Consider the following 25175-nt stretch of genomic DNA (forward strand, 5'->3'; position numbering starts at 1 on the left):
GTCGAACTACTATCTGATGCTATTGCACATGGTATCCGTCGTTTAGTTGTCGCACTTCACTGACAACTCATAATACTACAACTTGCTAGTGTTTATTCAATTAGAAGTTCCACCATCTTACGCATGGTTTTAAAAGTTTTTCTTCTATAAATACATTTTGATTTCATACAATATGAACAAATTTCTAGAAATCTAAACACATTGACATATTCCCTAGCTAATCATGTTTTAATAGACATTTGCAACGAACATATTAATTTTCAATTCACATCACGTCATATTGAAAATACAATAGAAACCCAAAAACACTGAGACACATATGGCATACATCATCCATATAAAAAAAATACATGAAATATCTAAGTAGACAAATCAAAGGTGCTCATGATAGAATGACACTGTACAAGCCATCTTGAATAGTAGTTGACTGATATGACTAGGCACTCCTATGGTGTATCACTGAATTCTCAGTGGAATTTGGTTGATCGTGGTCTCATCAATTTTCCATGTCAGCACTTCCATGTGGCACTCTACATCTGATAGGACATCTGCTACATCAAGATCTTGTAGCATATCCCATCCCACCACAGCGACCCATGCTAGTTCTACTGCCTCTTGATGTTGGATTTACTCAGCATGATATATATATGAAGTACCAATAGGTCGAACTAGTCCCACATCTACATGAAACATCAATATTTTAGTCTCAGAAACATAAAAAAAACACAAAAATATAAAACTTCCAAAACTTAACAGGTCGAAATTTCTTACCTGAAGCCAGGAAAAATTTTAAGAACCCCCCCTAAATTTATAAATATAATAAATGGGCGAATCTCCATGGTATATAGGAAAAATGGAAGGCGATTTTATCAATAATATAATATGTATATATAATTTTTTGGCGAATCTCTCACCAGGCATGGCGAATATTTTACTCAATTATAAAATCTTGTAAGATCTTGGCGAGTCTTTCACTAAATAATAAAACTTTGTAAAGTCATAGTGAATCTTAGCATAGGCTACATGCTGGTTTAATTCCCCCATTTAAATAGGCTACATTCCAGGTGAATACCATGGGTCAATACCATGTGCCATTTTGGTGAATACCATGGGTCAATACCATGTGCCATTTTTATTTTTATTAATTCCAATATTAGGGTTAATAATGGTTTTTTGCATGGTATTAATAACAATCTAGTCCATGGTATTTGTCCCATAGTATTTTGGCCATAGGTTTCACCTAAATATAACCCATTTTTTGAGTGTTCGTAAATATAAGGTGACTTATGAAGTAAATATAAAAAAATGTTTTATTTGTTTACCATACCTCTCGCTTATTTATATTTTTATTAATTTACCATACCTCTTTTACAAATATGGTATTTGGCCCATAGGATTCACTTAAATAAAACCTCTTTCTTGAGCCTTCATAAATAGTACGAGGGTTATGGACTAAATATAAAAACAGGTTTTATTTATTTACGATACGTCTAGTTTATTTATATTTTTATTTATTTACCATACCTCCACTTTACTTATATTTTTATTTGTTTACACCCTTACATGTATATAAGGTGACTTATGGAGTAAATATAAAAAATGTTTTATTTATTTACCACCTCTCATTTATTTATATTTTTATTAATTTACCATACCTCTTTTATAAATATGGTATTTGGCCCATAGGATTCACTTAAATAAAACCTATTTTTGAAAATGGGCGAATGGATTCACTTAAATAAAACCTATTCTTGAAAATGGGCGAATGGAAGGTTGTAAGTCCTAATTTCAAGGGCTAAATTTACCCTTTTTACCCTCTCCCTTAAAATAAGGTGGGCTATTTGAGGTGATTTGTAAAAATGTACTATGATACAAAATATTCGCCCACTAAAAATTTAAAACCCCTTAATTTCGCCAAAGGGAGAACATTCGCCCCTAAAATTATCCTTGCCTGAAGCACCCCATTCCTCACCCTTAGGAATCACGAGCTCAGGGTCATCACGGAAATACATGCCTACGTAAGGATAGTCATTCATCATAATAAAGTGTCTACGCAGCCATCTGAAGAAGGTTGGCAAGAAGCTGATTGTCAACGGCTCTGCATGTCGAGACATGTGATCTATCCACCTCCTCATCAGTGGCACCCTTAGATCAATAGGCTTGAGTATGATTTGCTGAGGCTGAAGAAATGGAACCCATTCTAGTGCAAAGGAAACTAAGATCACACTGTATCCAAAGCTTTTTAGTTTTCCCTCTTTTCCTTTAGATAGTTGTTCTCTGACATTAACTAGAACCCCCTTGCTCCAGTTGTATAGTTTTGGTTCCAGACACTCCAATCCATATTGAATATATGATCTATTTTCTACATGCAATGTGGAGCTACTTGCCAATCTTGTGATAATGAATAGGATCACTCTCAAAGGTAACTGGGTCACATCGTTTATATTGATGTTTCAATCCTTTGTTGGCTGGGCTTGAGGTCTACAATAGGTGGCGATATAATCTTTCATTGTCTCCCCACCACATCTCCCACCTAGGAGAGATATGGGGGCACCCATCATGGACAGTCCTGTTAGAAATTAGATATCCTTCCTCTACCTTTATCTCAAGCAGATGTTCCCCAAACTTGAATGCTTGTGCTTGAACATCCCATGAAAAAACAAGGTATTTCAACAACTCCATCTATTGTCTCATACCAGGAAGCTAGAAGAATTTTAATAATCCACAATTCTTTAATGCTTGGATAGTAGCAGGATCATTTGTCGCATTTAAATCATGTTCCTCTTGTTATCTTTCCCTCCATACAAAAGCCATTTTATGTTGCTGAACCCATGAAACATAAACAAGAGATTCATTAAGATCCTTTTCAAGTTAAAAAAATGACAAATTTTGATGCAAAATTATTGAACAAACTTTAGATTTGTGCCCAGCACACCTGAGAAGAGAAAACCAGAACATTGCACCCCTTCCTATAGTTCATGACTTCTTAGTTGCAACTCACTCTTCGACCCTCTAGGTCTATGTTGGTCCTAGGGAAAATTTTTGGAACCATAGGGCCCTCAAAAACCTAAAAATTTTGCATGAAATCATAAAATGGAACCATAGAAAGAAAGAGAAGGGTTTTAGCTCCTACCTGGAAGCAACGGTACTAAAAATCATCCATTGGATTGGTCATAATCAGCTGCAGAAGATCGAGGGAAAAATTACTCAGAACTCTCATTGTTGAAGGTAAATGTGAAATGGTAAAAATGAACAATCATTTTTTAGTATATATGGTCATATTTTTCATTATTTTATTCATATTTAATTCTTTGACCTAGTCATGATTCATTTTTACTATGAAACAGGTATGTTTAATCCTTTATGTGTTGTTTTGAGCAGGTTGACAACTATTAACAGATTTTTTTGTGCTTTAAATAGGTTATTCTAATCGAAGAGTACACTTTTATCTCTTTTTTAGACTCTTTAAACCTACGAAAAAGGAACCCCTTGGAGTCCTCTTTTAAGTATTTTTAGACTCCCAAAACATGAAAAGATTGTCAAGCGCTTGTCTTTTTGAACTCGTAAAAGTAAATGAAAAGATGTCTACTCAATATAAGTTTACCACTTTTCCTTACTGATATAGACTTACTACGAAATATGAATACCTTAGTTTAACATGGCTAAGAGGTTCTCTTGGGTGTTGTTTTCTTCCTTTTCAGACCTAACGGACTACCTATGAAAAGGGACATTTGGATTTTTCTTTTTCGCCACTTTTCCAAACTCTATAAACATGAAAAATAAGTCAAGTTTTACCTTCACTGGACTTTGTAAAACATCAAAAAATGATGGACTTGTCGAACATGACAAGATCGAACCACTACTTCTCAGGGTTCATTAAATATACTCAGAGGGATTCATCTGAAGGATGGACTTACAGATCAAGTATATGTTATCCACCTAAAGCTTCTTAAAAAATAAGAGCTACTGACTAGTATGGTTGGGGAAATTGGGAAAACAAGGTACTCCATTTGTTAATGGTAGTGATTCGCTCTTGAACATGACACTCTTCCACTTAACATTTTTGGTTGTTGGATTGGGTAATCTACTTGTCTTTCGGTTCATCATACCTTCACAGAACCTCCATATCGGTTTTGGGTCAATGCTTCCAACTCCATTTCAGTGTCACCAGTGTGTTCAAGAGAAGTCATTCAACTTATATATGTCACAATACTCTTAAGCCTTCATTCCATGATTGCCTTTCCTGATCCAGTTTTGTATCAGCATCATTCTATCTCAATCATGATACCTGTTTCATGTCATTGGTGGGGGATACATCAAGGCCCTCCTTCAATGGGTCGCTTCCTGTAAACATCAGTACATTATCCAGGAAGTTGACTTATAAACACCCATTGGTACCTTGGTGCTTGCATACATCAATTGCAGGTTTTCTCGCTCTCTGCAACAAGTTTATGTCATTGGCCTTCAACCCAAATATTTTGTGTGTTGTTTGATATCAACTCATTTATTTGCACCATACAGATTTTACTTGAGTACCTTGAGAGCCATTAACATCATCAGTGGTTTCTCTCACATATGTTAACAAATTACATCATTAGTCAGTAATCAGGTGGTGTCTGCCATGTTCGACTTCAACTCATTGATTCACATTGTTAGACTCGTACATTGGTTGGTCATGTGAACGAGGTAGAAGACCCCAGATCTAGTTCCCACCATCCAGGTTGTGATTTCAGGATTATTAAATATCACTACATATGATGGCTATGATCATACTGATAGTCATCTAGTCATGATTCCACCATCAATCATCACTGGACATGTATTTTAATCATTGTACATGTAATGTTAGATTATGCGTTGAGTATGGGTATGCCTCCCTCAACAAAAGGATGTCATGATGTAAATGTATTGTAACAGAAGATGATCTCATCAGTTTTCCTTGATCCTAACATGTCACAAGGTAAAGCATTTCAGTCATCAACCATCATCTCTGACTTTGTGCTTTAGGAGGCACTCTATTATAGGCTATTTTTTCTCATCTAATCAATCAACCCTCTAGTGGGATCATTCACATCCTATTCCCCCTTCACATCATCATTGCACAAATCCTTATGCATGACTCTCTCATTCCTCAAAGTTTCTACCATAAACTGCATCATCTGAGATAGTTTTAGGACCAACGCACCTTGGAATTTTATTGGATAGTGTTCACCTACATGTTGCTCCACTGTGGCCTCCATTGATCACATACACGTTATTATCCTTTGCACCTGCACTGGTTATAGAAAATCAGGAAAAAGAGAGGGAATTCTGGAGCCTCCATTTCTAGAAGCTTCCAGGATTTGTTGTAACCATTTACCTTAGATAAAACTTTCGAATATTATCCTATCCTTTCTTGGAGTTTCCATATATTATCCTTATATCTCATCATCCCATCAAGAGTGGATCTCAATCCCAAGATTAGTAAAAGGATAAGAACTCCCAACTTACCTCACTCCTCTATATATTTATAGCCTTCCATATGCGAGGGGTTGGATTTTGGAGAGTGATTCTACCCTTATGTTGTTGTTGTGAGAGTTACCCTTTCATGCATTTAGGGTGATTGGAGGTACACTTTGTGACAAAGGAATCCAAGTCAACAAATTGGAGGAGCTCTTCTACAAGATCATTACCTATTTATATTTGTAACTCATTCTATTTATATCAATACAAAGAGTTATTTTGTTTTCATATATGTGATGTCCTTATTTCATATATTTCATTACCATGTTGATTTGTTTAATGAAGTAGATAGATGATGCTACATAAATCTCATAGTTTCTTGGCTTGTGTTGTTTCGTTATGTAGGTTCTAGTTTTGACTGTTGGAGCTAGCATTGGAGCATTCAAGAAAAAGAAGGAGCAAAACATATGACAAAATATAAGTAGGTTTCATCCCCTCATCTACTTCCTTTAAGGAAAACATTGGGTCCTTTGTCATTTTGTTGTTCTAGGTTAGATACCAAATCTAAGGGAGATATTTCTATCCGCATTCATAAATCCAACTTAACACAAGTCATATTTTTTTAATTTCCTTAGAAATCTCTAGTATACAAGGTTAAATTGGTGGCCATAGGTTTGGATAAGGTAACACATCATTTTATATGGTTTTAATGAAATAGACATAATATAAACTGGCCTTTTAACTAAGAAAATTATGGTTAGGCTCTAAAGTAAGGCTTCTAAAACAAATTTTAGTGTTTCTCATGATTTTCGCAATATAACATTAGTAGGTCTTATTTAAGGCCTAAGGTGGGAAATATAAGTGTAACACTTAGGCACACACCATGAACAATTATTATGGCCATTGTTGGGTTCGTTAACATCCTAACAGGATATGAGTGATTTGATTAGTTTTTGTGCATTTGAAATGAGATTATACGTCTAAACATTCTTAGGGAGAATAAAAAGGGATTAATACCTAAATGAACCTTTTATATGTCAAGTGTTATAGTTAGTGTAGGAAAGGGCTCGGGCCTTAAGCTCTAGACACCACTTTTCGGGATTAATGATAATGGAATCCGCAACATAAACCCTATGTAGGGGCTCTTTGACATCAAATTTGGATATGGATGTTATTAGGATCTTTTTAACTCTAAGGATCTATTGTAGGGACTTAGACATAGTTGAGGAAGGAAAATAAGCTCCTGGGAATATTGTTGAATCTTCTTAGGATCAAGAGCCTTGAATGAATTCCTGAACTAACACATGATTCCTTTGTATTCCTTCATTGATATATGGGTGCCATGAGTAGTTTTTATGCACCAAAAATGAGTTAATATTCATATCGTAAACAAGGACCTTAAGTTGTAACATAATTTTCTGAAGCTCAAGCTCCATGGTAAAACCATAGAAGCATCAACATAGAACTTTGCTGAGGGATATTTAACATAGGGTTTGGATATGTGTGTTGTAAGATGTTTCATGGACCACTAATGGGTCTAAAGGATTTGACCACAATCATCATAGTGAGATAACGTCATTAGGCCCTTATTATTATGCATGGGATCACAAAACACGACTTCTTATCTCCAAGCACTGAGAACACATCCTCAAACGATGACACAATGAGAATGGATGGCTGGTAAGGCCTTAATTTCCATTAAAGAACAGAAAAAGAATCTTAGAATCTTATGAAATATTCTTAAGATAAAGAACCTTGGATAAGTACTTGGACCAACATGTAGGAACATTGTAGGGGGAATTTGGCCTTTCAGTAGGGTACAGGAACCATGAGTAGGATTTTTACATTGAAAATGCATGTTGAGGCATAAATAAAGTAAGAGGGGAATACAAAGATTAAGTCATTAGTAAACCTTCTTGAACTTGAGAACCATGAACAACAAGTTGAAACCACAACAAGGTCTATTTCCAAGGATTCCTTGACATCTAAGTTGAATATGGGTGTCATTATGATGTCTTGGGCATTATAGATACATATTAGCTCTATGATCGTAGTTGGGGGGAGGAACCTAGAGCATCTAGACCTAAACCTCACTTCTCTAGCTCAACCACCATGGATGAGTCCTAAAACTTCTACATATGAACTTTGTAGATTATAAATATCCTCTAAGGGAGCTATGGTTGTGATCACTAGGTTAATTGCACACCAACAATGTGATTAGATTTGTAACTAAGGTCATGAGGGGAGAATAATGGGCCTTGTACCCTAAATGATACTTTTCAAACTCAATTTCAATGAAGAACACCTAAAATTCTTATAAGGATAAAGTACTAAATGAACCATTCAATGACTGCATGAGACCCTTGTATGGTATTTCTAGTTTACAAGAGACATATTGCTGTCGTAATTAAACCAAAATACATGCCTAAAAATGAATGTGTCTTAGGCCCACAACATGAATCATTCTTGGGGTCATGGTTGATGTTATTTAGCATTTGAATGTCATATGGCTGGAATGAGTAGTTTTTATGCACTAGTAACGAGATTTGAAGTCTAAACATCATCCAGGTGGTAGGGGATGGTGGGATAAAGCGCTTAAGGCCTAGATTAACCTTCTAATGTTAAATATTTCTTCTTGGGCATAATAACCATGAAAAATGCCTACAAAACATAACATAATATATCTATACAAGGCCTTTGGAATCAAATTTTGATATGGATTCAATTAGGAGCTTGTTCACACCAAAGATGGGTTTTAGGGCTATGTCCATGGTTGAGGAAGGAGAAAAATCACCTTGGGGTAGCATTGAATATTCATTGGTTCAAGATCCTTAGATGCGTCCTTGAACCAACACATGAGTCCTTTTTATGGGTTATTTGTAAATCTTTGAGTGGTATATAGGTTCACGAGTAGGTTCTATGCACTAGAAATGGGGTTGGATGCAAAAACATGGTCATGGACATAAGAAAATTCCTCAATCTTTAATTGAATTGTATCGAGCTCAAGCACCATGAAAAAATCCTATACATAATAGTACAAGTCCTCACTACGGGCCCTTTGCCATAGGAAGTGAATATGGCTTCCATTAATATGTTTTACAAAAATTGCAGGTGGGTATTAATGCCTTGATCGTAGTCATGGTAGTGAAACAACGTCCTCGAGCCTTAAAAATAACTTTTCAGGCTCAAATACCATGGATGCATCCTTAAATCATCAAACATGCATAGATAGTTTGGAGGGATTTAACAATCATTAAATACGAAGACAATTTGTCTTATGATTATTGAAGCTTCTCAAGATCAAGATCCTTGAAAAATCATTTGAACCAACATGCAAGTTTTTTTTCTAGGTGGGGGGTTGGGGGTTGTATTTAGCCTTTGAGTGGGATATAGCCATCATGAGTAGTTTTTTTGCATTGTAAATTTGTTTCAAAAAAAGACATGGTCAAGGAAGAGGTAACAACCTCATTAGGGGAGCTTTTAGGAAAAAATTAGGTCTCAAAACAAAATTTGTATTATCAAAATCAACTTTAAAAGAACCAATAGGATTCAAGATGATGATGTCTACCACATGGATAATTAATTTTGGAGGGAAAAGAAGAAAACTATTTTTTTAATAATATTTTTTACTTATATTCTACATATTTACTTAAAGTTCATGTGTAGGAATTTGTTGCATGTAGAATTAAATTCCACATCAACTAGTTACCCACTTTGCATGCTTATGATATACCCTTAGCCACCTAAAGCCGAAGTACATGAAAATTTGTGTTTCTTGAAGAGAAACACTTTTTTTTTTCATGTATTTCTAGTTTATATGGTTTTAAGAGTATCAAAAGTATTTAGAGTGGGAATTTGTTGGATGAAACAAGTGTTTACACTTGAAATTTGAGTAAACCTTTGAGGAGATATGTCAAAGATATGATTATAAAAATAGTTTTTTTTTTTTTTTTTCCCATTAAAAAGTCATAACTTTTAGTTTATTAGTTTAACCAAAAATCTATTATTTTCCTTAAGAGCCCCATTTTAGAGGTCAAATTCCCCCTAATTTAATCCTCAATTGAATATTCTTGAGCCTAAGCACCATGGACAATAAGTAGAATAAATGACATAATCCCTCTATAGTGAGTATTTCACATTTTAGTTGAATACAGATGCCATTATGTGGCCATAGGAAGCACAATTGTTTCTTAGGTTCTTGACCATAATTGTGAAAGGAAACAAGAGCCTCTAGCCCTAAACATTTCTTCTCAAGTTGAAACATCATGGACGAGTAATCAAACTACCAAATTAGACCTTTTCTAGTGAATGATACATCATGGAAAGATCACATATGATACGTTTATGGGATATTTGGTCTCTAAGGGAGATAAGGCTACCATTGAATGATTCTAGCCATTTGTGATTGATCGAGGGGACTATACCATGATTGAAAAAAATAAAAATCCCTTGCATATAAAAATGAAACTTATAGATGTACTATCAACAATGCCTCTGACCATGATACATTCTCTCTCTCTACTATCTTTGAACTCCAAGTGATATTTTAGGCACCATAATGTAATTTTGCACAAAGGGGATGGGTCTAAGGGGCCTTGACTATGCTTGAGAGAGGAAAATAATTATTAATGCTAAATATTTCATTTTGAAGCAAAGGTAATAAATTTTATCTTAATGCTAAGGGCAAGGGAAGTCTTTCATAGTTATGAATTTCTGTGATAAAACACATCCAAGTATTTTAAAAAACTGGTAGAATTTCTTCTTTTCCTCTATGTGTTGAATGAGTTTCCTACTTTGGTTTTATCTTTAGTTTGAAAAATATGGTGGTTCAATTTGCATAAACAAAAATACATCAATTTTCCTAGCTCCCTATTCTTCTATTTTCAATAACATTTCCAAATATGATCCATATATTCATCATTCATAAAATCACACACACTTGACCTGTGCGCTAAAAAATAATTGATGAGTAATGTTAACACCCTCAAATGTACCAATAACACTTGGCCTCATAAATATGGAACTTTATTGGTTTTATTAATATTTAAAAAATTGTAAAATTACCATTCAAATATATCGACAGTCATGATACACAAAAAGAAATTGTTATCTACAACTTTCCAAATTTGTTTCACGAAATTCCAACATTTAGATACTAAAGAGATTCTTAATGCAAACATATGCATTATATTTTAGAGGAAAGATAGCACACCATTATTAGAAGAACACAAATATTTATAGTTATATAAAATTTTCAAAAAATAGAAGTTATATATTCTGAAAGTTATTTTGATTTACTACATTCCCAATCCACCACCTAAATGATTTCTTGGTGTATGTTGGAAAACGAATCTCCACCTTCATTTCTAAATACCATGATCTTAGATTTTGAATTTCTTCTTTCCACTCAATCTCCAACTTCAACTCCTAAACAAAGAGCAAGCTACCCATATAGTAAGTAGGGATCACTAGGAGTCTACCCTCCAAGCCATCCTTTTACACCATATTCTAATAAAATATGAAAGTATCTCTAATAATACCCTGTAATCAACATATATTCCATATTTCTATTGCAACTAACTAGCTTGCACTAACCCAAGTGCTACTAGCTCCTTTTATAACTCCCCTCCCTTAGCTTTCCAAGAATATACTTTGGTAAACCTATGGTTACTAACTCCAATGTGAGGTATACATTGACCACCAATGACTATCAATATTCAATATATATTGATATACATTCACTATTAATCTCCATATTGAATCTAATAATGTGTGAGATGAACATTACATTAATGGAAAAACATGCTTAAGATGGATTCCAAGTAGTTGATTTTGAGCACTAAACATCAAAGAAATCTTCTTTCTAATGAATGCTTTTTTCAATGATTGTTTTTTCAAGAGCTTCTCTTGGTAAATCATACAAGGAACTAATTGTAAGTGACCCTTAAAATAATATTTTAGGAAGATCATTTGATATAGTAAGAACTTGATTATACATTTGTGCCATTTGAACCCAATTTCTACGAAATTATGAATTTACTTTTTTGGTGGAATTTAATCTTAGCTATGATAAGAAAATGATATATTTTTCACAACATAGTTTCATATTTGTCAACAACTATAAATTTTGTGATATTCCCACTTAGCAAATGTTGCTAGGTGAGAATACAAATTTGCTCAATTTTGGTAATTTTGGATTCACAACTCAGGAGAAGTCTGTTGGAGGACCCCACTTTCGATTGTGGCTAAAGAAAGCCCTTACATAACAAAAAAAAAAGGAAAATCAAACATTAAGTGGTTAGTGGGGGCCACCCCAATAGGGAAATACACACCCCTTGGACAATTTGTGCTTTTGGAAGGAGGTCGATGCATGGGACCCACATGGAGAAAAGAAAACTCAAGGAAAATAGAAGGAGCACATATCATTTTTGGATTTTTTGATACTTTGACAAACTCACTCACCTAACATGCTTGAATTGTTGAGCTAAGTCTTGAAGTGTTGTTTAGCACAAGAGGTTCCCAGGGAGAAACCTCAACTCTTATTTGGTGGACTCCGAGTGCCATCCTAGGAGAGCCATTGTTGTGTGGTGAAGTTGGCCTGTAGGTGTTTTCTCATGCAAATTCGTGGTTTTCTGGAGCAATGTTGGCACATAAAGGAGCTATGATTTCTTGGGGGGAGCGAGTTACATTGCAACATTCCTTTCAGGCTTTGAAGGGTCACCATCAAGGGGAAATTGCACTAATTTTGTAGAGTTAGTTGGGGGTTTGGAGAGGCCACTCTTCATGCCGAATCCTTTTCTCCTAGGCCAACACATAAGTGTCTTGTTTGGCGCTTACACAGTTCTTGGTGGAGGTTGCTCATTGTGGGGGTTTTGCTGATGGTTTTGGAGCTGAGTTGGTTGGGGAACTAGAGGAGAAATTTAAGGGGGGAACTCAACATATTTGGAGGTAGTAAGTAGTAGCATTTCCAGGTGGGTCGAATTACCCAACATTTGGAGGAGGACATGGAAATTGGGGGTAATTTCGGGGGTCTAAGCTAGGCCAAACCCTTTATGGGTTTTGGTGGGTTATTTGAGAGGAGTCTGGGGTTAATTTCTTATAATTTTTTGAGGATTATAATTGGGTAAAACATCAGTTCTACTTTAGTCATTAGTGTAGTTTCATCAAGGCCAATGCAAAACTCAGAGGGGATTGACTTTCCAGCATTCGAGCATTCATCCTCTCCACCTGAGACTTGTTTAGATTTCCATGGGCAAGCCCAGGTGCACTCATTTCATATTTATATGTACTCTCACCGATTTATAATAAAATGACTTAATTGGCACAATTTTCTGGTGCATTTTTGGATGTTTAATTTTATGTGAGTTTTGTGTTGCATGTACATTTGTATGCTTTGTTTATCACTTGATTTTCCGCTAGGAATATTACACTTTTAAGGCATAGCTCACCATTCCCAAAGTTGGCTATCAAAACATTATTAATCACCTTGGACCATTACAATTACTCCTTGAACTCAAATTATAATATGTGTAACACACCCCAACAAAGGACATAGTTGAAGTTCGAAATGTAAAATATCTTAGAATATTTATGGCTCGTCACGAGAGTACATAATCTTTCTAAATTGTTTATTTAATCTTTTAGAATTTAGAATGAAAGAAGTTCTAGGTCATTTTCTAAAGTTTGTAATTCTTTTTTATTAAGATAAACATAATATCGTTAATCAAATATATAAAATATATTTTTTAAGCTTGACATTTTTGTTCCAAACATTAAAAAAAAATCATTTTGATAATAACTTGATTGAAAGTATATTTCCATGATATTAATCACTATAAAATATATCTATCTTTACTTAATCCATTAAACATACCGTTAAATTTATTTTACAGTCATATATGAAAATTAAATCAAGTGTGTATATATTTTAATATACTATGTTGCAATTTTAATAATTATCTATATTATAGAGTTTAAATTTTACATAATTGTAAGTAAATTCTTGAAAAGCCATTATTAATATAATAATAATTATTATTATTAACGTTCATTTATTTTATTTTAGTTAACTATTTTTATTTTTATTTTTTAATTTCTAAATGAGAAATATTATTAAATTTAATTTTTATTTAATTTTAGTTAATTATTTTTATTTTTTAATTTCTAAATAAGAAATATTATCAACTTGTCCTGACGATGAACCACACTGGTTGGTTCGAAACGCGTCGACAAAAGATGGTTTATGTGATTTTGCCGAAGATTTTCTAAACATTATTATGGATCACAGAAATCTAAATTCCTAAATATTATTAAATTAAACTTTTTAACATACACTGCTTTAAACTAATAATACTTATTATTGAATTTAACTTTTTAACCTACACTGCTTTAAACTAATAATACTTATTGAAATTTGATTTTCAAATATTTACTTGTTATATTATGCATTACAATGTAATTGGGAAAATGATTTTTATTTCCTCAGTGAAAATCACTTCTCTCAACTTATATCTTAAAATTATTTAAATATATCATTATTATAATGCATCCAAACCTTTTTCATAACCACAAGACCGTCCAATAAAATTATAAAACTTTAAAAATGTTTAAAAGAATAAAATAAGATTCCTGTAAAGCCCATTCGCCTTGGATCTATATTCTCCCCTCGTCGTTAAGGAATAATAACAGGGACTGACATAATTAAAATGATTTTTTTTTGGATACCAGAAGAATTCTTCAATGCTAAATTCTTCTATACTAAAGTAAAATTCAATGTATCTCTGCAAAAGAGTTGATATGAAGTTACCCTTTTTAGTAAAATTCAATATATCTCCGCAAAAGAATTGATTTGAAGTTACCCTTTTTAAATCCAGTTGTGATGTCACACTCCACATGGTTCTTGCTTTGATTGGTTGTATCTTAATGAGTTTGACAGGCTCTTAGGAGAATGTTCCATGGGATATTGCCGTATCACATATTTGTATCTTAAAGTCATGGATTTGGCAACCGTAGTGTCCACTTAAATCCCTGAGTAAGATATGTAGAAAAATATGTGAGGCCAAGCAGTTCCTGAAAATTTTATACTCTCAAAGAAGTTAATATTTATATCTTGAGATATTTTATACTCTCAAAGAAGTTAATATCTATATCTTGAGATATTTTATACTCTCAAAGAAGTTAATATTTATATTTTGAGATATTATATGATTTCCCTGGCTTCAATACAATGACTTTGTATTTCCCTACTTTACTACCCAGTTCCAACTATCACCTGAATAATAAATTCCCATATCTCAAACACACATATACTTTCTCCCAGATCTACCTGGTATATATTTGAATACTATCATTGAAGAACTAAAAATGCATCACCTTCAATGCCTTTGAAAGGTTGTAAAGACAACCACAATTTTAATTGCTTGCTGGGGACGCTGAGATAAAAATTCATTGTATACATATATTTTTTCGAGGAGGGCTACGTAACCCAATAACGAAGCAAAAAGTGAGACATTTTTAATGATATTCATTGGGTTGATAGATCTAGATATTGACTTAGGACCCTCTTCCATCCATGGTATCTATGCTCGATGAAAGTCCCACGAGCAGATGACAGCTACTCTTAAAGATATCATGGGTATTGATGATCAGAATGGCCTTCATCAAAATTTTAAATACCAGAAATTCATGGTCACGGGACGATGAGAATGTGCACATCGTTATTATGAATCGTCAGAGAGGAAAAACTATGTCAGGGCCGAGTTTTTCCACAGATTCAACCAGTACCTCTGAATCACAACTTCAGAAGCTTCTAAGGAAATGGTATTGTCTTTTTAACCTCTTCCCTGCACTGTTCAAAGGATATGGTAATTTTAAGCTTTTAAGAATATTTTCTGCTGATCATGGAACCTTCTTGAGGATATAAAGATTTTATGATCCTGGGTTTGGTTTCTTAAACTGGTTGCCTAGGCAGATAAAGTGGTGTTTTGTTTTCTTGTAAGTTCAGTATTGGTGAGATAAAGTGTTGTTTTGTTTGTTTGTTTGTTTTGTTTTTTTTTGTAAGTTCAGCATCAGTGAGATTATATCAGTGAGACTATAACACCATCATGTTTAAGAATAATATTGGAATAAGATATGGAATTGAACTAGTGACTTTAACATTTAGGAGTGCCTTAACAGACCATGAACACCCTCTATCAAGACCCAGTGGACTAGGTAGATAAAGTTTTATATTAATACTGATAATATATATTAGCTTGGTGTGCTAGTTCAATTGCTTTGAGTTTTGTAGAGGAGAGTTTGGATGAACTTCAAGGATGGCTGTCTGTTGAGTGGTCCAGTAAATTTACATACCTTAAAAGATAGATCATATTGAATCATTTAATTTAGCTGCACACATGCCCAACAAAACGAATTGAGATTAATTAGTTATAGATTGAACAGTTAGATCATATTGAATCATTTAATTTAGCTGCAGACATTCCCAACAAAATGAATTCAGATGAATTAGTTATAGGTTGAACAGTTTGACAATTGAGTAATGGGTGTTATGGTTTCCTTCTTTTCAGGTGTGAAGCTACTGGCCTGCCTATGACTGTTACAGTTCACATTGAGGATCGCTGTTACAAGCTCCATAAGGTGAAGTACATAATAGATCATTTTTATTATGTGATTTCACACTGTGCAGGATGTGTCTGTCACAATGTATCAGCTGCCATTTACCTCAACATATATTATTATTTATATTTATGTTTTCTTAAATACCCTTTAATATAAAGAATAAGAATAAATTTTCATCTTTAACCTGTCATAGCATTTATTGTTTTATGACTATGATCCATGTCGAATACTTACATTATAGCACATTAAGAACTTAAATTTCCATGACTGTAAATAGCATGGCTTGCTACTAGCCTACCCAGGCCCCAACAATGTTTATTCTTACCCATATAACTACCTACGTGTTTACTGGGAAAACTAAGGTATTTGAATCTTATGCTTTATTTATTACTAAGCGTTGTTCTACTGTCTATATCTAACATTACCTCATCCACATCTTATCTTGCTCGCAAAGTGAGTACAGACACTCTTCTTGATTTTTATTTTTCCATTTGATTCAAGTTTTATAAAGGGTCGTGCCCTGAAATTTTCCTTGTGAATACAGTATCCTCTGGTGTCTAGAAGCGGATTCATGAAAAAGAAGTTGTCAGAATCACTGGAAGTCAGATTACCTGATTCATTTCCTGGGGGAGTGGAAATCTTTGAAATTATTCTGAAGTTTGTTTATGGCTCGTCCATACATATAGACCCATTAAACGTTGCTGCCTTAAGATGTGCAGCAGAGTTTCTTGAGATGGCCAATGACGTTGGGAGAAGGAATCTGTGTGAAAGAAGTGATCTTTATCTTACTCAGGTTGTGTTGCAGAGCTGGGAAGACACACTAATTGTGCTTCAAAAATGTCAGTGTTTGCTCCCTTTGGCAGAAGAGCTGCTAATTGTTAGTAGATGTATTGAATCTCTGGCTTTTCTGGCTTGTATGGAAGTTTTTGATCCAGAGCATGGAAGAACCAAGCCTGGAACACGATTAGTGAGTGATATAGGTTCAAAGTTAAGGGATGCTACAGCCAAGGATTGGTGGGTTAAGGACTTGTTGGCTCTGCCTTTCAATATATTTGAGAGGATTATAGCTTCGATCAGAAAGAAGGGAATGAAGGAAAAGTTTGTCAGTCCAGTTCTAGTTATGTATGCAAATAAATGGATACTTTCTAATAATACCCACGTCAATAAAAGTGGGTATAATTCAACCAAAGGCACATTGTTAGAAGGAATTATCAAGTTGCTGCCATTGGGTAGAAGATCTAATGCAGTACCTGTTCATTTTCTATTTTCGTTGCTCTCCCTTGTCTTAAAATCTGGTTCTAGCAATGAAAGCAAAGAGCAATTGCAATCCAGGATTGCTTCTCAGCTGGATCTGGCCACAATTGAAGACTTTGCATTGCTCGTGCCAGCCGAAAACAGTAATGGCATTGATGCAGTGAGCCCTGAAGTGGAAACCATGGAGAGCATTGTTTCATTGTTCATATCACATGAATCTGTCAATACCAGAAGCGATGATTCTGAACTCAATATGGGATTCGAGGAAGCTGAAGAGAAAAGCACAACCAGTGCTAGTTGTGTCTTAAACAGAAACAAAGTGTCAGTTGTTGCCAATCTCTGGGATGAATATCTTGCTCAGATAGCATTGGATGTAAAGTTAAGTCCCAGCAAATTTTCGGATCTGATAGAGATTATTCCAGCTTCTGCTAGGTGTACCCATGACATTCTTTATAAAGCAGTCGACACATATTTGACGGTAAGAACTGTACTAATTTATTACTCTGATATTAATAGGAAATCTTAATAGCTAGAATATGCATGTCCTTATTTGGATTTTTTCTTTTCTGGTTTATATATCACACAAATGTCGTAATGAATGACCAATTTTAGAATATTTTAGAATTATTCTTGTTCACAGGAGAAGGAAAAGTGATTTTTGAAGCAATATGATTATGGTGAATGTCTGCATTCACCAATTAGGGTTATATTTCGTTTCTGGTTTGTTGAGCACTAAAATATGCTTATGCATGCACCAAGTAGGGTTTTATTGCCTTTCTTGTTTGTAATTCACAAAAATGTGCTTATGAATGACCAATTTTAGACTTGTTCAAGGGAAAAAGGCATAGTGATATTTGAACCAATTTCTCCATGGATTTGAGATTACAAAGTTTGAAGACATAAGGTGCTTAATAGTTGTTAGCTATGCTTGTAACCTAATAAGTGAGATGCTTAATCAATCTCAGACTCAATAGATCTGGTAAGGATCATTGCTATGATATATTGGAACTATATATTCATGCCATGAAAATGCATGCTTGAATTCTCCATAAGCTAATGCATTTTAAACTGTATTTGCTTGGTTGGTTGAGGTTAGCCTTTGATAATGAGTATTTGGTTGGTATTGTATAGGCACATCCTCAAATATCTCAGCAAGAGCGCCTATCCCTGTGCAAATCTCTGAGCTGCCAAAAACTCTCACAGGGAACTTGCATTCATGCTGTTCAGAACGAGCTAATGCCATTACGATTGATAGTCCAAGCCATGTTCGTTCAACAGCTGCATACACGTCAAGTCCTTCGATTCAACAACAGCACTAGTAGCAGATTCGGCGACCCTTCAAGTCGCCATGATTTTCTGTCTGAGGAGCTGAAGCCGAGAGCAGAATATTATGACGACGGGTTGCCTCTGGGACTTCTCCTAAAGAGAGACGCAGCATTCTGTCAAGCGGCAGCCATGAAAACAGAGCTTGAAGCCACGAGCTTCAGATTGAAGAATCTAGAGCAAGAGCTCAGCAGGATGAGGAAGAATATTCAAGCAAGCAAAGAAAACCTTGCGAAGAACACAGGGAACAACATTATTTCATCATGCAAGTCTGAGAGCTTTAGAATGCTCCGTATGGACAAACATTTTGAGAGAATGCGATGCAGAAAAGACACGGGGATTAGCACCTGCACTGGTGCAAAGAAATGGGTTTCCCACAGAAGTTTTGCTCATAAAATATTGCAGGCATTCCATAAATATGGTGCTCGGGCTGGTTTTGGAAACCACAAAAGTAAAAACAAAAGTGATTCTGCGCACTCAAGTTCTCGTGCTCTTCCCTGTTCAAATAACGTTGATGCAGCTTCTTGATATACATCTAGAGGCAAATTACACAAGTGTGTAATAAAGTTCCTTGTAGTTTGGGAGAATCAACGAAGATAGAAAGTTCCAACCCTTATCCATATTGGTCGAGTGGAGAAAAAAAAAATATTAATTGATTCATATTATTTGAGCGGATCAAAAGTTTTATAACATAATTCCATCAAATGAGGGTTACAAAGATGAATTAATTTATGAGTTATATGGATTACAAAGATGAATTTGGAAAGATGAATTGATTTTATGAGTTATATGGGAAATAGGAGGTTGGCGAATTCTGAAAATGTTTGTAATTTGTGTATATTTTTTAGAAAATTAAAGATGAAAAGTACATTTTTTTTAATTGATTATCTTATCTTCACATACAAATTAATTTTCAAAATATTTTGTGATACTATTTATATTTTCTACTTCTTTAAGTTAATAAAACTATGGTGACTTATTTTTTTGAACATAGAAATAAAATGTTAAAAGGCTTTAATTAAACTCTGAATTTCCTAAGGTTCAATAGACCATATAATCATTTTTTACAAAATTTGCTCCCATAGAGGGCACCCTAACGTAGGCCCTCCCCTCCCACTCTGCTATACATAAAAACTAGTGTTGCACCATGCAAACCATCTACCTTGTAGTTGGCTTGTGAGTCACCTCGACGATACACTCCAATACGAAATCCAAGCTCCAACATTTTGTGACATTCCAAGTTGGTACCAATCTATGGAGATCCATTTCATGGTGGACGATGGAGGCATTGAATAATCATACTAGAATGATGGTCCCTACTCATAGTCAGAACAATGTAGATCAATCGTCCTGAGAAGTGGTAGCCATGGGAGACCTTCACTGCGAGATCACTGGCATGTAGCACAATCACAACAACATATTTGAGAAATGTGCGACACTCTTATATAATTTCTAGTGCACTCCAAACACTAGTCATAAGATTTGTCTCGATATTAACAAAATTGTGTGAACCAAAGCTCTTTTATTTGTATCTTAGGATCATGCATAATTATCTTAAAGCCACATCCCTTCAGGTTGGAAAATTCCATTTGGTTCGCACCATTATCCATGTTGTAAACCATGTCTCTCAACTTCTTGGCATAGGCCTTTTAACCTCTAAGGTAAGCCTATTCTCATTCTATTTTAGTTTCATTTGCATAGAACCGTGCTTGCTTGGGCCATTTTGTAGGTTTTATGGTCTATGGATTAGGTATATATCTTTTAAATCTCCTAATCTAAATTGGCCTCCTAGCCATTCTCTATCATTGGTAACTCTCCCTTATTGACTCACACAACAACACCCAATTGCTTCTTCCTTAACGCCCACCTTCAACACTGTAATGACCCCAAACAATGTAAATGTGAGATTTTACTGTGGTAAAAGACAGTATGACAGTTGTTGTTTATGTTTTAAAAACAAAACTGTGACAAACTATTTTATTAAAGTAATTTAAATGTTTTCTTGAAATGCTGGCAGCCTCTAGGAGGTGGATTTAAAAAGAAAGAGATCAGTTATAATAACTGATTGAAACTACCCTCCCAAACAGGAAAAGTCCTGGCTGTAGGGAGGAAGTTCTGTGTTGTGGGGACAGACAGAAGAGACCTTTTCCAAGAAAAGGAAAAAGGAAAAAGACAAAAGGAAAACTGGTTAAGTCTGGTAAGGACCAGATAACCAGGCACAAGGTGCACAAATCTTGTTGAGGGCTTGAGGCCTGCAAGATGGCTCGGGGGGAGAATTCCGTCTGAGAGATGGATCTCATGGCTGGGTGGAAGAGCAGAAACAAAGTACAGGTGACTTGCTTGAGAACCTATTCCTGACTCTGGTGAACCAGGTACGGTTTCAAGCTGCAGAGTCTCTGATTGAATATAAATATACAGTGAATTTACAGTAGGTAAATAAGGATTATGTTTCATTCTCCTAGATACTGTTATATTGTTTAAGTAACTGCACAGGTGTAGTTTTAAGTGAAAGGTCAGTCTATCAATCGAGAGACATAATTTAAAACTAGTCATGTGGTAAATAAAGCTACAATAGGTGTAGTTAATTAAAAGACTGATTATAGAATAAGAAGGGAAGTTACCCAAAAATTGGCTATTGAATAATAGACCTGACACAACCTCGTCAGAAAGACAGAGGCACTGTTTTAATAACAGAACAGCTAATAATGGAACAAACAGTGTAGAATACCTTGAATATAAACAAGCAGTTACTATATTGTGTCGACAGGAATGAGTTTAGAACCCTCTGCATCTGGGTAGAGAGCGCCGACTGTGGTCGGATTCTAACTTGTCGACGGAAGGAAATAAACTTACAGCTATTATAACAATGACTGTTGATATGTGAAGAAATAAATAAGTTATTCCAGACAAGTAGAATTTATTTTGTAAACTGTGCAAAACAGAGAGCGTACTTCAATCCATTATATCAACGTTATTAAACTACAAGTGCTCGTAGATACAATAGTAGAGAAAACAGTTCGATAAGAGCGATAAAGGAAAATGAGATATCTTTACAGAAACCCTGTACATGCTACTTCAAAAGGAAAAACTCTGGACTTACATATATTCCGACATTTTCATAAAGAAAAGAAGAAGCATGATATTGTTATCATAACTAACCGAGGGCGTCCTGTACAAGTTTAGCAAAGACGAGAGTCGCATAGCAAACACCAGAACGAATGACTCGAAACCATAAGCATAACCTGAGTAAATCTATGAGCCTGCCGTCGTTGAGATGAGCGAAACCAATGGTAACAAAACAAACCACCATGCACTGTTCTGATAACTGTTAAATACACAGAGTATATTCATAAAATACGCAAGCATAAGTTGCCCTGGGAACATAGACAGAGTAACAGTTCCATCTATAAATTACAAAAAAATAACACCCGGGTGGTGAATCGTGAAGAGGCAATAACTGTACATACATTAATAAACGGAAAACCTCAAACAGGACCTGAATCCGTTAGTCCAGGTCTGTGCATTACGGCCAGACCCGATGCCTTATGATTTATATCAGATATATCAAACCAAAGTCCAAGTATGCCGCAAGGGCAGTAATACAAACAAAATGAAACCGTAAATGCATGCTATAGCACTCAGAAACTCCGCCGTGGATGATAACTTAACAGGGCGGGTCATGGACTCAACCAGACAACAAGAAAAACTGAATGCAATCGTGAGGGTTCTCTGTGGAGAATACCTCGGCATCGAAGCAAGGAAACCCTCATTCGAACAGCGGTCTGCACCAACCATAACATAACCAGCTCATAGTCAATGAACTCCGAGCTCTCGTATGCAGAGCAGGGCAAACAAGAGTTGAGAACTTACCGTGGCCGCCGAGAAGGGTTAAACCTTCGAGTTTAGCCACCTTGGCACTGGCAGAGGGGTTTGAATAACCCAGCTGCACGCCCTGTCAACAAAAAGGAAACAAGTCCATAAGATTCATTACATTTCACAACGAACTGTAAATGCTTTCTGTAGATTCAAGAGACGAGGGTCAATACCTGTAAGGGCGTAATGATGTGCACCTCACGGCCTTCGGTGGGGTTGCAGGTTACAAATATAATGCCGGTGGTATCGAACCAGAGACTAAACGCCGAAGCGGAGCCGGAAGAGCCGAAGGAACAAATAAACCCTGAGCCTGCCCGAATGAGATTATATGAAGACTTAAACCCTCGAATACATTCCAACCCTTCGATCCAAGGGAGCAATCGTGACCATCCATGCAAGGCGGGAAAGCAAAGCGGGAACGTCGAGAAAACTGTAACCGAGGTGTCACATGGCCGAAGGGACAAGCCATGCCACCTGCCGTGGTGTGGATCGAAGTTATTAAGGCGACGGGTGAGTTGGCACCTGCATGGGCTGCGGCCGGACCACCAAACCCTGCGCCACATTAATACTTACTGCAGGCTAAGGTAGACTAATAGCTGGAAGCTACCGTAAGTCAAATACCTGTCTTAAACCATATGACAGCGTAATATAATACCACATAATAGTACACGTATACAAGGTTATAACAGCGACTAGACAATTGGCTACCTAGCTGTAAAATATATGGCATAAAGTATGGAACAATATGATATGAAGTTAAATATGTGATTATGCATAAGGAATAATCATGTAGTATAGCAAGTTCTTTATGTGATGTATACTTTTAATTTTTTTTTATGTATTGTGAACAAGGGTGTGACAAATTGGTATCAGAGCCCAGTTTCAACACTGTGGCCTCAAGCATGACATGTTTCACTGTGCAGAAGCATACACCATGCATACATATGAAAGTTAATGATTTACTTAACTGTTGTTCTGTCTATTTAGGGGTGAGATACAGAATTATAACAGCTAACAGTTAAGCCAGAAAAGGAAACGAAATGCAAGGAACCGGCAGTAACCCTCGAGAAAACCCAGAGCTGTGGGTACAGTTGGGTGAGGAAACACGAAGTACCAATCTTGCAATACTGGAAACTGTTCAGGAGTTGAAAAATGAGATGGCACGTTTGCGAGAAGACAACGCGCGTTTGACGGTGGAACAAGAAAGAATTCTGAAGAGTTTGTCGGATAGGCAAAATCCACCTCTATCTAACCCCAGCGCGGAACAGCAGAGGATGACAGAAGAACAAGACTATCAGATTGAACCTGAAAATTCAGAAGGCAAAGAGGATCACTCTGACAATGTACCAGAGCAGCAAACCTCAAAACATCAGAGAATGGAGCTGCAGGGAGAATTTCGAAAAATTAAACCCCCACATTTCGATGGCGAACAGGAGGAAGCAGCTGAAGCATGGTTAATAAATATGAATAAATATTTTCAGTTGTATGAGTATGATCATAACTTGAAGGCGAGACTAGCTATCTTCCAGTTACAAGGTAAGGCAACCTTGTGGTGGGAGGAAATCAAGATTGTCAAGGGGGTAAGTGAACGGACCATTACATGGGAGAAGTTCCAGAAATACTTCAAAGAAAGGTACCTGACCGAGCGCTTCTACGATGAAAAGGCAAGAGAATTCCATGATTTAAGACTGGGACAGCAGACCATGGACGAGTTCATTAATCGCTTTACCTCTCTGCTACGTTATGTACCTTATATCAAAGAGGAAAAGGCCAAGGTACAAAGGTTTGTGAGCAGCTTACCTTCGTATATAAGGGAGAGGATTGAGTTTGACAATCCTAGGACCATGGATGAGGCTATTCGTAAAGCAAGGATCTGCTACCAGCAGAATAAACAGAAGGGGGATACTTCCAATAAAAGGTGGAATGAAAAAAGGAGTAGTCGGATGGTTGGCAGCAGCAAGGGAGGTCGCAGCAATGGAAGTAAGGGAGCTGGCAAAGGATTAAACAGTAGATCTGTAGCAAAGAGTGCACCCCGAGCTAGGCCAATAAGTGAATCTAGAGTAAGTGAGCAGCCTGTTAGGCCAGAAGGTGAAGGGATGACCAGACCTCCAGTTCAATGCTGGGGCTGTGGAGGACCTCACTATGTTAAAAACTGCCCACAGCGAAAGGGGACAGACCAGATATCCCAAATTCATGAAGCTTCGACCGTTGGGGACGTGGCACGTAATGTACCCAGAATTAATGCAGCTTTGGAGGACCGCCAAGCGGAATACCAGCCGACTATGGTTGAATTTGAAGGTAAAATTTCAAACCTTTCTATAGCTGTTCTTATTGATCCAGGAGCTACCTTAAGTTATGTTAGCCCAAAGATAGTAGAACAGTGTAAGTTACAATCTGAAAAATTCAGGAATCCGTGGCTGGTCCAGTTAGCTACAGGAGCCAAGAGACGGGTCTTGGCCAAGATAAATAACTGCTCTCTAACTATAGCAGGGCAGCCAATAGTGGCAGACTTAAACATACTACCTTTGGGTTCATATGACATCCTGATCGGAATGGATTGGCTGGAGAAACACTGGTCCTTAGTGAATTGCAAGACAAAAACCATTTACTATAAGGATGACCGTGGAGAGCAGCAGGAATTACAAGGAATCAAGCATCCCGTACAG

The 25175-nt window shown here is 36.0% G+C and overlaps 1 protein-coding gene across 1 annotated transcript; it reads left to right on the forward strand.

The window, feature by feature from the left end:
• The first annotated feature begins 15091 nt into the window (after positions 1–15091).
• Positions 15092–19164, forward strand: LOC149201418 (BTB/POZ domain-containing protein At5g48130-like). Its single transcript, XM_089401268.1, has 4 exons — positions 15092–15261; positions 16008–16077; positions 16604–17791; positions 18445–19164. Exons 1-4 carry the CDS (start codon positions 15092–15094, stop codon positions 19162–19164), a joined length of 2148 nt encoding a protein of 715 aa, XP_089257394.1.
• Positions 19165–25175: the final 6011 nt, after the last annotated feature.

Source organism: Pinus tabuliformis, chromosome 2_1 (genome assembly GCF_031772625.1).
Source record: "Pinus tabuliformis cultivar Carrire ecotype Pingquan chromosome 2_1, CPIR1, whole genome shotgun sequence".
Taxonomy (NCBI): domain Eukaryota; kingdom Viridiplantae; phylum Streptophyta; class Pinopsida; order Pinales; family Pinaceae; genus Pinus; species Pinus tabuliformis.

Coding starts and splice junctions, on each gene's coding strand:
- LOC149201418 (XM_089401268.1), top strand. CDS start 15,092: ATGGCCTTCATCAAAATTTTAAATACCAGAAATTCATGGTCACGGGAC. Junction 15,262..16,007: donor CAGAAGCTTCTAAGGAAATG/GTATTGTCTTTT, acceptor CCTTCTTTTCAG/GTGTGAAGCTACTGGCCTGC. Junction 17,792..18,444: donor CAGTCGACACATATTTGACG/GTAAGAACTGTA, acceptor GGTATTGTATAG/GCACATCCTCAAATATCTCA.